Genomic DNA, 14,419 nt, shown 5'->3' with positions numbered 1-14,419 from the left:
TTTCCTGAGCATTATGCTCTTTTAGAAGAGAAAATAGAGCTCAAACACTACAACAAAGCAAACCATCCAGAATGTGGTCTTGGAAAGCAAGGACAGGAAAAAGGTGGAGCGATGTGCTCCTGGCATACAGGGAGATAAATCAGTAAGAGGAATATTTGCAGCGAAAGGGAGGAATTCTGCAGACTTCTTTATGCAATCTAGATGAAGGATGTGGTAGTATGTTTCAGCCCTAACTCCCATCTTCACTGGATATCCTCGCTGAAACACATCATGTACCAAACATCCTGGGCTATCCTGCTTAGTCAATGCTGGAACACAGCCATCAGATTCTAGAAAATTCTGCCATGAAGTACCATCAGTAATGGTGGTCCCTTTACCAAGCCTTTCCTGATATCTGCCACCGGATTCAATCCTGAACTCCTTAGTACTTCATCTTTCCCTTTGCTGCTTAGCCTGTCCTCCTGTAGTTCAGCCGGTGGGGTAGGTAGTAATTGCCATAGGAAATGAAACACCTCCAAAGAGGTGAGACATTATTGGGTGAAACTGCAAAGCTGGTAAGGTGTTTTGGCTTCCAGCTTTTTCTCTTGCCTCCTCCTTTCTAGCACTGGACATTCTATCACGTTCTCTCACATTGTCATAAATTTTTTTCTCAGACGAACCTGGTTGTAGTTTTTATTTCACTGTGACTTTAAGACATGTCGCCACTCTCAGCATTATCCGTACTTTAAAGCTGAGCTTCACTGGGAGAATATAATTAAAAATTTACTTTGTGCCCATGAGAGTAATTTAAAGCATCACTGTACAGGTAGGTGTGCTACAGGGACAAGAACCCTTCTCAGTGCTTCTGAAATCAAACCACATGAACAACTTTTATGTGGCTTATGTTTAAGTTTGGTTTGATCAAATAGATGGTTACTGAACGTCACTACTTTGATGTGCAATCTTTAATTTTATAGGAAATATCTAGAATTATCAACTTGGAAGCCTTATGTGGCAAAACTTATGCTTTGGGGAAAGGAAATTGCTAGTAAATCCTTCAAAATCCTTTGAAATGCAGAAGAGTTGATTTCAATTAACTTCTGGCTTTTCTGTAATTTTGTATGGTGGGCTATAATCATAAAGCAGCAAACATTTTCAGGTACTGCATCGACACATCACTCCATCAAAACACACTATTCCACAATGATGACACAAACTATGGAAGAAAGTAATCAGCATTTTATTGAAATATTTTAGTACAATGTTGGAGGATCTTAAAACACAAGCATTGCAAATGATACATTCCTGGATCTAGCTGACATTGTATAACAAAGTAAAGTTACATACGAATATCTGTAAATTGATAATATCATTTCAGTTGGAGATTAAATAACTTTGGTATATTCATGTTTCTCTGGCTCCTCTTTTTGGCTCAATATATGCCAAGTCTACCCCCATTCAGTAGAGTAGTACAGGACAGATATATTTGGTGGTCGCACTGAAGTATCCACACCACCAGCAGCAGGGAACACTAATGTTCTGGGATTAAGCTGCTCACCAGGCAGTCTTCATCACCTCTGTTGAACCAAAACCATCAGATGGTTAAGATCTAAATTTCCACTGCATATGGCTAAGTCCAGTCTAATCAGTTCATAAATATAATCAGAAGTACTTTAAAATACAAAAGTGGGGCTAAATAATGATAGAAATCATCAGTTCTTAATTCAGAGAATGACAATGCAGATTTTCATATACAGTTTTTTTTATCTGAAGATCACATTTTAAAACTAGGTCTATATATTCTTACACTTTAAATATCTTAGATGAAATTCTGACCTTTAAATTAACTGGCTTTAGTCATGTCAACATGTCTAAACTTGCACACTTGTATGTCAAGTTGTCTACATATATGCATTTATAACTATATCTTCATTTTGTACAAGCATGAAAATTTCAAGAAATAAAGATGTCACATATTTATCAAAAACAAAAACTACAAAGTATCAAAATAGGCTCTTTATATATGTCAAGTCAACTCTATCTAGCTACAGTTAGTCTGTACTGCATGGCTTACTTTACCAGACTACACTATCCTTTGAAATCCTAGTTCCTGCAACAACTAAAATGATACTTTCTAATTTCAATTCAACCTCCGCTGTAGTAACGTTTGAAACCCTGAACACTGCTGTTCAAGTTTGTTAATGACCAAAGTAGATTTGATTTTTCTACCTGCAGAATTTAGATCAGAGAATTTATTCTCTACCAGTTTTAAGATTCAGCAGAAGGAAGAGATTGTTGTTTATTATTCCTAGGCTTTGTCTATGCAGGCACATCCTTTTCTTTGGGGGCTGGAGAATTCAGTTGGTTGTCCACCAATGTGCGGATGACAAGATTCACAACGAGTCTACGCTTGACTTCTGCCACAGAGGCAGCCAGGCACTTCACTTAGAGGTTGTTGTAAGGGCCATCTTATGGGGACTGTAACCCTCAGTGAATTTCCCCTCCACTGTCACTTTTGAGCCACTTTTTGAAAATTATCCTAATGGAGCAACTAATGTTTACTTATTTGCACTTTTTTAATAGGCCTCTCCAACCCACATTTTTCATGAACTGCTTTAGTTAAAACGATCAGTTACTAGAGACTTGTAACTTCTGATTACAAAGGGCAAAAGAACATTTAACCAAATTAATGCATTTGGTGGCACTCATAAAAAGTCACCTTTTTATTTATGTCAAAAGCAAAATAGTGATTAGGCTAGTAAATTTGAGATCTATGAGAGTCTTTATTTTGGTGGAAACCTACAACATGAAATTACTGGGAAAAAATACAAAGTAAAAGTTATAGCTAAAAATATGATGTAAAAGAGCAAGGTGATAGGACATGAGGTGCCTCCCCCAAAATTGTCCACCTGGGATGGACAGAGGAGGGTATCAACGTGACAATGAGCTTGGAGACTGTATTTCAAAACAGTTTCTAAATCAGAGCGATTGCTGAACATTATTTTGGAATTTTAGGACACGGCATTTCAGGTAAGTGATAGTTATAATATGTTTCGGAAGTGGTAATAAAAAAAGATACAGAAATATATCGCCTCTAATACGTCTAATGTTTACCCCAAAAATAAATGAGTCAGTGCCATCTTAAGCCAAATAAAATTTGGCCCATATTAAGCACAGTAACCAAGATGGTTTATTTGAAACTCAGTTACCAAAAAAAGAAGGAAGGAAAGAAAGAATTCAAAATTCATGGTATTATAAATTTTCTAAGTTTCACTCCAAAGTAAAGGGCTAATTTTATACAGGGCTTGACTCAAATGTCCACAAGCATTATCATTATATATTTACACAGAAGGCTTTAATCTGAAGTTACCTTTGGCAACCTCAAAATATATAAACTATGAACTTTCACAATGGAATTATAGAATTGAAAGATGTCACCACAAAGTACTAAAAGAACAAAGGAAAAAAGATCATATGAACAAGTCAAGTTGACAAAACCATTTCTCATTTAAGATAGTCCACTTAAAGACCAAATAACCACCACCATCCCCCCAAAACTGGAAAGAAATGGTCTTGAGCTTTAGAAAGAGGAACACTGAATGAATCACAGAGAATACAGAGATCTGTGCTTTTGCCAGTGATTATTCTACCATTGCTGAGTCCTAAGCTAAAAATCAAACAAACAAAAGCAGGTCAGAAGTCAGAGCAGTCTGCTCGTCACGTCATATTCTGGCTTTATAGAGGGACGTGGCTGAACAGGTACGACACGGATTCCCCGTTGTGTGTCCTTCGGATTGCCTCAGCCAAGATCATGGAAATGTCAATGACCTAAATGCCAACGAGGAAACAGAAAGGGAGGAGGAAAGCAGGACATCTTAGTTAGATTTCTTGAAAAACTGAAAAGCCAGAACGCCTAGAAACGATTTCTCCAGCACATGTGACGTGTCATCATCAAAACCTCCCACACTCATTTCTTTTGAGAGGACAGACAGCTTTGGGGTCTGTCTTCAAATGACAACCTAGGGAACCAAACCTGTCTGGGATCCTGGAAGGAAGATTTTCAGAGCAGAGATTCAAAGGTTTTTCAGGGCTCCTGTTAACCAGAGACATCCTTTTCTTAGGACATTTATTGTTTTTAAATTAATTATACTCAATCATTTTTGGAAGGTTTTTTTCTTTCTCTCTTTCAGTAAAGGTTGTGACTACATCATTTAAGAGCACAACTGTGATCATCTAACTCAGGGGCCAGCAAACTACTTTTTCTGTAAAGAACCAGAGACTTATTATTTTAGGTTTGCAGGCCAGACGGTCTCTGTCACAACTACTTAACTGTGCCATTGTGGTGTGAAAGCAGCCACAGGCCACACATAAATGAATGGGTATGGCTGTGATCCAATAAAACTTTATTTACAAAAACAGATAGTGGGTTGGATTTGGCCTGTGGGCTGGACTTGCCAGCTCCCAACCTAAACTACTGCTAACTGGGCATGAAAATATAAGGCACCGCCATTGTGACCATTTGCAAACTTATCTCCTTGTGTCAAGTGAACTGTGTTTTTCTCTGTGATGGATTAGAAATCACGAAGCAGACCACTTTGGCCCACCCTCATGCTTTACTGATGGGAACCGAGGCTTCGAGATGAAATGACCTGCCAGGGTTCAATGCGACATACAGGCGACAGCGGGGCTCAAACCCTTCTGTCTTATTTCAGGCCAGTTGGTGTCAGGTGATTATCACCAGCTCTCTGGTAGCCTGTGGATGTCCCGTCAGGAGAGACAGGAAGAAGCAAAACTGTGAAGATCCTTAGTACAGCTTGCTGTGTACCCCCTATTTTTTATTGTGCTAATATATATGTAACATAAAATTTACCATTTTAACTTTTTAAGTATACAATTCAGTGGCATTAATTACATTCCCAGTGTTGCATAACCATCATCGATTTCCAAAACTTTTCCGTCATCCCAAACAAAAACTGTGCACCCATTAACCAGTGACTTCCCACCTCTCCCTCCCCCAGCTCCCAGGAGGCCCCCATCCTACTTTATCAATTTTCCTATCCTAGGTACCTCATATAAGCAGAAACATACAATATTCCTCCTTTTGTGTCTGGCTGTTTTTCACTTAGCATAATGTTTTCACGGTTCACTCATGCTGTAGCATTCGTCAGAATTTCCTTCTATTTCAAGGCTGAATAATATTCAACTGCAGCAAAGGACCACACTTTGGTTATCTATTCATCTGTTAATGGACATTTGGGTGTTCCAACCTTTATTGTAAATAGTGCTGCTATGGACATCCATGTACAAGTTTGTGCTTGAACATGTTTCCAAATTTTGGGGGTGCATACTTAGCGGTAGAATTGTTGGGTCACATGATAAGTCTATGTTTAGCTTTAGCACAGCCTGTTTCTTACTGTTTTTCTATTGCAATTTTATTCACTGGCTATTTCTCAATAGTGAACATTGACCTCTGCTGGCCCTGGCCTTTCTCAGGGATCTAACGTGATTGGTATCCTGCCCTTAGAAGAAGCTGCAACCTCTGCCAGTATGTGCTTAGCAAGCAGTCACACAGAGATGATGTGATGCTATTTTTAAGGCTCTGAAGCAGTTGCCTTGCTGCTTGGTTCTGCCTGCAGTGTAGACAGTACCTGAATCTTGGAGCAGTGTCTCATTTTGTCCTCTTGGGGAATTGTGTTCGTGACAACAACAGCCTCAAAGGCGGCACTATTTATCCTGGAAATAGCTGGCCCAGAGAAAATCCCATGGGTAAGGATAGCATAAACTTTGGTGGCTCCAGCCGAGAGTAGCCTGGAAAGTAGCAGAAGATAAAAAATTAAGTGCACACAGATATTCTTGAAATACTCTCCCTTAATGTGAATGCTAAAAGCAGAAAGTGTGTTCCATAACGGAAAAGATGAAACAAGTTTCAGTCACATTATTAGCCTAACCAGGATCTTTTAAGGTATGTGTTAGCAAAACACTGTGTATTCCACTAAATCAGGGATTATCAACCTTGGGCATTTAGGCCTGGATGATTCTTTTTAGTGGTGGTGTCCTGTGCATTACAAGAAAATTTAGAGCATCCCTGGCCTCTACCCACTAGCAACGCCTCTCTCTTCTTAGTCATGACAACCAAAACTGTCTCTAGATATTGACAAATGTCTCCCAGGGGGCAAAACTGCTGCTGGTTGAGAACCACTGGTTTAAACCAATATAGCCAAAATACCATTTTGATGTGTACATAATATAAAACATTGTTAAGGAGATATTTTACATTCTTCATTTTGTACTAAGTCTTTGAAACCTGGTGTGTGTTTTACATTCTTACTTAGCACATCCCAAGTGGGACTGGCTACATTCCAAGTGCTCCACAGCTCTGCGTGGTTGAGTGGTGGCTCCCATGTTAGACAGCACGGGTCTGCCTCCTCTAGAAATCAATGTGGCTGGGAAGGCTGGAGCAAAGGCCGAGTGGAAGAAAGCAAGGGTCCAAATAAGCCCCCGAAACTGTCTTTCTTCTGTGCTCGGTTACAAGGGAAGCCACCTTCCCTGGCCCTTTTAAAAATACACTGAAAGCTCAATCTAGAAAATGAAAAGGCCCAGGTTCCTTTACTACCAAGAACGTATGATAAAAATAAGTGGGCCTAGTATCTCCTTTGGTCTAAAACTCCACTGTCAACCAATCAGCAATAATTAGGAAAAGCAGCCCCAATTTTGGAAAGCTGATGTCTTTTTCCTTCTTAATGAGATGTCCTCATGGTGCCCTGAACTGCCCTACGTACTTATCGGCAGCGTGGCAGATGGTGCCACAGGTGTCGGCCATGTCGTCCACGAGGATGGCCACGCGGTCCTTCACGTCGCCCACCAGAACCATCCGATCCACCTCATTCGCTTTCTTCCTCTCTTTGTGAATCAAAGCAAATTCCACGTTCAACCTGTCTGCAATTGACGTGACCCTGCACAAGAACATTAGTGAACTGCATGTTAACACTCAAGTAATATCTGTTCTACCGGAGTGCAGCAAGTGACCACACTGGAGATAACAAAAAGACTCAAGTCTCACTTGTGAAGCCAGGTACGGTCTGGGGCATGGACTAACCAACCCACAGGGAGAAACGTGCTAATGACATACCCTGCATTTGTGGTAGCTGGGAATGAACGTCAGGGCACCCTGGCCACTTGAAAAAACTGCTGAATGAGAAATTGATATTCAATCTCATAGTGTTTGTGGGTACTTCCTTAAAATCACAGACACAAAACAAAGTATTTAGGAAGTACCAATTGCTCGGTTTGTAGAGCAGATAGTGGGGACAAAAGTCCTGATTAACACACCCATTTAATATGTAGGCTCAGGAGAATGGGCTTCCTTGCACTCGAGGCATAAGGAGACTCTGGGAACCATGAGTCCAGCCCTCTGCCCATTTAAGGCAAGAACTCAAAAGTCACTAGCTCAGGAGGAGCTGTGATGGCAACAGAGAGAAGGTGGGTGGGCCAGGCTGGATGGTGAGCCCACATGTTCTGGATTTTCCCATAGAGAGTAGACTTAAATGATGACACTTATTTCAAAATAATGCCACAGATATAATGTGACATTGAGATTTTCCTATTCCAGTTTTAAAATAACAATCAGCCATGATGCAATTCAGCTGAAAAAATATTTTGGGGACCCATAACCCCAATTTCAGATGCAGTGCATGCAGGATCCAGCCTCCATGCATTATTTTTAAAGTGCTGGTCCTATTCACTGTGTCACGTTCAGATGGCGACCAGGAATGGACATCCAAGGACAGAGCAGGCAGGCCTCTGGGGCTGAGGGAACTGCATGGAGAAGAAGAGGTACTCCAAGCTGCCCTGCACACGTCTGAGGACTTTCAGCACAGCTGGCATTTTTTAAAAAATTATGGTAAAATACACATAAGACAGAATTTACCCTTTTAAACATTTTCAAGTGTACAATTCAATGACATTAAATACAGTACAATGATGTATAGCTATTACTTCTATCTAGTTCCAGAACATGTCAATACATCAAAAGGAAACCTCATCTCCATGGAGCATCACTTCATTCTTCCCTTCTCCCAGGCCCTGCCAACCACTAGTCTACTTTCTGTCTCTATGGATTTACCTATTCTGGATATCTCATATCAATGAAATCATATAATATGTGGTCTTTTGTGTCTGGCTTCTTTCACTTAGCATAAAGTTTAAAAGGTTCTTCCATGTTGCAGCATGTATCAGTATTTCATTCCTTTTTATGGCTGAAGAACACTGTGTTGAGTGGATATAGCACATTTTGTTTATCCATTCATCTGCTGATGACATGTGGGCTGTTTCCACTTTTGGCCATGGTGAGTGAACACTGGCATACAAGTGTCTGTTTGATTCCGTCTTCAAGTCCTTCAGTCACATATACAGGAGTGGAATTGCTGCATCACATGGAAACTCTGTATAAGTTTATTCTGCCAGTATTTTAATAGCTTCAACTATCCTCTCTTCAATTTGATTGAAGAATGCGGCAACCTCTTTCAAGCGTTAATACTCCTGTTCTGCATTAGAATTAGCAAGGATATTTGCTATCTCAAGCAAGAGAAATATATGAAAACAAGGCCTAAGGGAAGGTCCCCTTTATTCCATATAGACATATTTCCATTTCCAGACGACATCTTTGTGTTGCATTCTGGCACTCTGGCAGACTAGGCAGCCTGCTCACCCTTCCCAGTGGAAACAACTAGAATGCCAGGTTGCATCGTAATTCAGGGGAACTATCTTTACAAACACATTGCCAGCTGGAATGGTAGTAGGAATGGTCCAAGGCAGAGAATGCACAAGTAGGTTGTCCTGAGAAGCTGGCACACAGTAAAGTGCTTGCTCTGAGGGTTTCTGAGGAGTCCTAATGATCTCAAGCTTCTGTTTTGCTGGTGGAGACATGGGGTTGAGACAGCAAGCCTAGGGCCCAGCTGTGATGGGCAGTCTAACACGAGAGCCTCATTTACACAGGGACGCCGGAGGTTCTTCCTTCAGAGTACCAAGGAATGACAAATAAACCTGCTGCCCAGGTGGGAACTGGAAAGATGCTTATCTGTCTCAAACTCTAGGCTGAGTGGAGGAGGTTCATTCTCTCTTGAGAGTTCTAAACCACATCTCAGCTCTCCTAAGGATTGCTTGTCCAAATTCCCATTATATGTATGATGAAAACCCTCAAGTGGAGAGTTTAATTTAAAGTGATACTTTGGGTTAGTACTCCAAGGTATCTGGCAACACCAAATGCAAACCTTCTGGGAAGGATTATAATGATAAAATTCTAAGGGAATGAGGGGTTCACAGAAGAGAGTCACAAAATATCCAAGGAAATAAGGCACCAAAAGTGAGAGACACCAGAAATAACTGTAACTGAATTGTAACAGCAAAGAATGACATACTGGAATTAACTGAAAAGGATCATAAAGTAATTATTTTGTATATTTTAAAGAAATCAAACAGGAACTGGGATAAGAGTAAAAGGATCATATGAAGAATGGCCAATCAAGACTTAAGAACTGAATTTCGAAAAACAGAAAATATTGTATCTGGAATTAAAAACTTAGCAGATAAACAGATCGAAAACACCTGAATAGAGAATGAGTGAATTAAAAGATAGAGATCAAGAGAGCCCCAAAGACAGAAGACACAGAAAATATGAAAAAGAAGCTAAGAGACATGAACAGCAGAGTGACTAGGTGACACAAGTAGCTGGAATTCTAGAAAGAGATAAAAGAAAAAAAGATGAGATAATATCCAAGTAGACAATGACTGAGAATTTTCCAGAACTATTGGAAGTCACCAATCCTCTAATCCAATAAGCCTAACAGATAAATCTTAAGCCAACCAAGAAATCTTAAAAGAGGTGAAGGATAAAGACAGGTCCCCTAGAAGGGAACAGCAATCAGACTGATGGTCAAATTCTCAACTCCCACAATGGAAGCCAGAAGTTAGTGGAGTAATATCTTCAATGTGATAAGAGAAAGTAACTGCCAAGCTAGGATGCCATACCCAATAAAATTGCCATTCCAGAATGAGGGCAGCATAAAGATTTTCAGCCAAACTATGCAACCTGAGAATTCATTTCTAACATAAAGCCACTTAAAGGATGTGACTTAAACAAAAGGAAAACGATAGCAGATACGTTAAGATGGGAGGGGAGAAAGGTAAGTGAAGATACTGATCAACACGTGGACAAATCTAAAGAAATGCTGATTGCATAAAACCACAATAATAATGATGTCTAATCTATGGAGAAGAAAAAAGCTATACTGGACAACAGCTTTATAGCACGTAGGAAGACAGTCGTCATAAGTCCACACCTGTCAATAATCACGGTAACAGAAAAGGGACCAAACTTTGAAGCTAAACACAGACTATTAGATATGAGAATAAGACACCAATTTCAGATTTCCAAATGTCCCTGGAAGCAAAGGCAAGCGTTATTACTATGATGAGGTCCATGTTTCTCCTACCCTTTAAAAAAAAATCTTTCTTCAGGCTGGAACCAAAACCACAGTAGCCCTAGCAAATATCCTTCATTTCTAAACTTGTCTATCTACCAACAGTTTCCTTACTTAAGAATCTAAAGTAGGAAAAAAAATTAATTTGAAGGCTGACAAAAATTTTGCCCTATAATCACCTCAAAACATACACTACTATTGACATGCCAATTTCATAAATAAGCCACTCAAACTCCAATTAGGGAAAGCTAGTTTTTCAGAACATGAGACAGGTTTTCCCAAGACACTTGAACACCCTGCACAAAATGTACATATATATTAATTGTGGCTTGTTTGTTTGGTAAGGACTAGGAAGACTTTGGTGTGGCACCACCGTTTATGGAGGAAGCCCTCAGCCCACCAAGTCCAAACATGACCCGTTTCCCCATCTCTGGCAGGTAACTTCTGTGTGCAGACAGACAGAGGGCCTGGAGGCCTGCCTGGGACAAGAAGGTGAGCTGTGGGCTTTGCCAGTGGGGACCTGGGACATCTCATCATCTGAGTGGGAAGCCCCAGCCATTTCAGGTACCCAGTGGTAATGTCAGAGGCAGAAGGTAAAGGAAAATAATCCTGCAAAAAGCTGCCTAGGTAGCTAGAACATTATCATTTCCTGAAAAAGCTACAAGTAACTTTTCTCTTCCAGGTATATAATGGAGACTTAATACTTATTCCTAATAAATGAAGTTAAGACCACATACTACACTGAACTCTTAGGTGGAAAAAGCCAGAATGAAAATTCTATATATACAGTTTGACTTTTATTTCCTCTGGGCACGTATTTACATTCTTTCGTGTGTGTGTGTGTGTGTACGTGTGTGTGTGTGTGTGTACGTGTATCTCAGAAAAGAGATACATAATACTCCAAAGTATTCATGGTGGTATCACTGGTAGAGATATAAGGTAGTTAAAATTGTCTTCTTCCTAACTTTCCAAATTTTCTATAGAGCATGTCCAAAGATTATATAACAAGAAAAACTTGTTAAATCTGACTTACTTCCCATACCACTTTTAGGTTGATTTTTACTATCTCCACAGTGGTAGTTATGTTTCTTCGTTAGATTTATTTTTTCTTAGCTGTCAACCCAATCTAGCTTCAAAGACTACCCAAGAGTGACCTCCGGTGGCGAGATTTTTAGCTGAAATGAGTCAAGCCTCAAAGCTTTTTCTAAAGCAACAGGCTTCAATTTGTCAGATAGATATATATTTTCTTTGGTGAAATATGACTTTTTGCACCAAGCAAAGAAGCCAAGATTATGTCAACTGCGTGCATCATGTATCATGCATCATGAACTGCAAGGCTGTCCAGAGAAGATCATCAGCTGGGGGACAGCCCACTCCAGAATATGAGGATGACAATGATATGCAGCAGAAACTGTGGGGAATGGGAAAGGAGGTGGCAAAAAATTCTGAAATATACACCCCTAAAAAGCCTGACTCTCCTGGCAGAGGGGGCAGGGGTGGGTGAGTGGGACTGCTTTGGAGGGGTCTGAACAAAACAGCATCTCAACCCTGACCATTTACTCTAGGTAGTTTACTCTGCATTTTTTAAGAGTAGGAGTTGGCAAATAGATAGGAAAACTTAGTATATAATAAAAGATGCCGTTTCAAATCTATAGTAAAGAGGTAGATCACTTAGTAGATAGTTTTGGAACAACTAGATAGCTGGGGCTGGGAGCTGGGGGGAGGAGCTGGATTCTTATTTCGCTCTTTCTTCCAAAAAAAAATTTCAGATGGAAGAAAAACTGAAACATTAAAAAGGAAAAAGGCAACCTTAAAAATATACAAAATCATGGGAGAAGAAAAATTTTAAGGGTGAATCCTTCATAAATGCATAGGCCATAAGGTGAAGAAAAGATACCTATGACTACATGAGAAGGCTTTAAAAGTCCTGCAGGAAGTGCAAATATAAAAAAGGGGAATGAAAACCTTGGGGAAATATTTGCAGCACACACATGAGAAACAACGCTGGGATCGTGTGTCTATGCAGAACTCTACAATACATAGGAAAGAACGATGGGCAAAAGCTATGAACAGACGTCTCACAGGAAATCAATGTGCCCTTACCCACAGCAACCTGAATTCACCATAGCAAGAGATACCACAGATCACTTACCTGCTCTGGAAAATCAGCCTGTCTGATAAACCATTGCGTGAGCAAGGCTGTGTAGAAAGTCCCTGGCATCCACACTTGATGGAATGAGGACTGGTATTTCTTTTTTGAAAGACCACATTTTGGCACTATCCACAAGAACTAAAATGGCTCATGCCCCTTGACTCCACGTTTTCACTTGTAGGAACATTTCCTATTTGCACATGGGCACAAAGTGTCAAAGCAAGTGCAGTGCCGCAGGACTGTACTTAAGCATACGAACAGCACTACCTATAAGTGGCTAAAGGGGACTGGTCATAGGAATAATCATCTATGCATAAGAAGGAATATCACACAGCAGTACAAAATGATAAAGCAGATGTGCATGGCTATGGAATCATTGCTAAGGTATAGCAAGTAAGTTTTTAAAAAAGCACAGTGGAGAAGTGTGCACAGCACATTACCATTTGTATGGAGTAAATAGGGGGATATTTGTTTGAATAACATAATTCTGCCATTGGAAAGAACAGTGGTGTTTAAAGAAGCACATAGGGGGCGGTGGTCACCTTTTGTACTGCTTGAATTTTTTGCTAAGAGCATGCCTGATATTTTTAGACTGTATATATGAAAACAGGGCTGGGAAAGGAAAAATAGGTAAGAAAAAAGGCCATGTGAATTTGTGGAATCTATCATCCTTTGGGCTTATTGACTGCCAAAGTAACATTTTCTGGTTAAAGAAAGAAATATGCCAGACATAAAGGCCATGTATTGTATGATCGATTGATGTTAAAAGTCCATAAACGCAATTCCACACAGACAGAAAGTAGATGAGCGGCTGCCATGGGCTGGGGGGGACAGGGAGTACGGAGTGACTGCTAATGGGTATAGGGTTTCCTTTTGGGGTGATGAAATGTTCTGGAATTAGGTAGCAGTGCTGGTTGCACAAATCTGTAAATATACTAAAACCCACTGAACTGTATACTTTAAAACGGCAAATTGCAGGTATTTGAATTATAGCTCAATAAAGCTATTATTAAAAGCCAGTTACACCTTATGCCCACGTACCCCTTGGTCCACTGCTTTACCTCTAACCTTTGGTTGGGCCAGTGGATTTGCCATATTCAACGCTGATTAAGTAAGTTTCCAAATAAACTGCAAGCATTTCCAGTAGAAATGACTCCAAAGTGTTGCTCACATTCTTCAGCAGGTGACACTCAGTGTGATTCGACCTGGCTGTCCTGGCCGAGGGCATTCGTGTGAGCAGCATCCAGTCTACCAGGCCACACCACACGTGCTACTCTCCACTCATCGTGCCTGTCTGGGGCCTTTTCAAGTTCATGTTCTGCTTCTGTCTTTTCTCTATCTGTGTCTTCTTCCTGTCCCTGCCACTTCCTGCTGCTGCCAGGGGCCCATCTCCAGCTGCAAGGCCCATTCCCCCTCCTCTTCTGGGCTGGGAACCTAGGCAGCCGTTGGCTGGCAGCTTCAGCAGAACACACGGGGCTCTTCTCAGCAGCAGGACCAAGGTGTCCCCGCACAGACCTTATGGCCAGTCTCTGAGCTGCTCCTAAGCTTCGAAGTGTGATTCTAGGTCATCAGCTGGGCTGCAGGCGGACGAGTGTATCCAGTGAGGGACGGGCTTTTGCATGTTAAAGATGTCCCGAAGCCTGAGAGTCCCCCGTCACTTTCACCACGCATGTATAAGGGCACATCTCCGAGCTTCCTCACTTTCTCACAGCACTGTGGGCACAGGTCTCTCCTACCACTCCCTTCTTTACGGACGCCCCTATCTGGGCCATAAAACTCCGTTCCACTTTTTTTTTTTTTTTTTTTTTTT

General features: G+C 40.7%; 1 protein-coding gene across 2 annotated transcripts in view; it reads right to left on the bottom strand.

Annotated features, from left to right (window-relative positions):
• Positions 1-1,198: 1,198 nt before the first annotated feature.
• Positions 1,199-14,419, bottom strand: part of PRPS2 (phosphoribosyl pyrophosphate synthetase 2) — a 24,891-nt gene continuing 11,670 nt past the window's right edge. The window contains exons 4-6 of one of the 2 annotated variants that reach the window (XM_008571322.1): positions 6,759-6,932; positions 5,628-5,787; positions 1,199-3,807 (exon numbers count right to left, since the gene is read on the bottom strand). In XM_008571322.1, coding sequence (XP_008569544.1) covers positions 3,715-3,807; positions 5,628-5,787; positions 6,759-6,932 — 427 coding nt within the window. In that variant the 3' untranslated portion in view covers positions 1,199-3,714. The remainder of the gene's footprint in view (positions 3,808-5,627; positions 5,788-6,758; positions 6,933-14,419) is intronic. The other variant, XM_008571317.1, reaches the window with a different exon arrangement.

This window comes from Galeopterus variegatus, unplaced genomic scaffold (assembly GCF_000696425.1).
Source record: "Galeopterus variegatus unplaced genomic scaffold, G_variegatus-3.0.2 Scaffold38, whole genome shotgun sequence".
Lineage (NCBI taxonomy): Eukaryota > Metazoa > Chordata > Mammalia > Dermoptera > Cynocephalidae > Galeopterus > Galeopterus variegatus.
The sequence above is the reverse complement of the archived record's forward strand: the minus strand, read 5'-3'. Positions and strand labels throughout refer to the sequence as shown.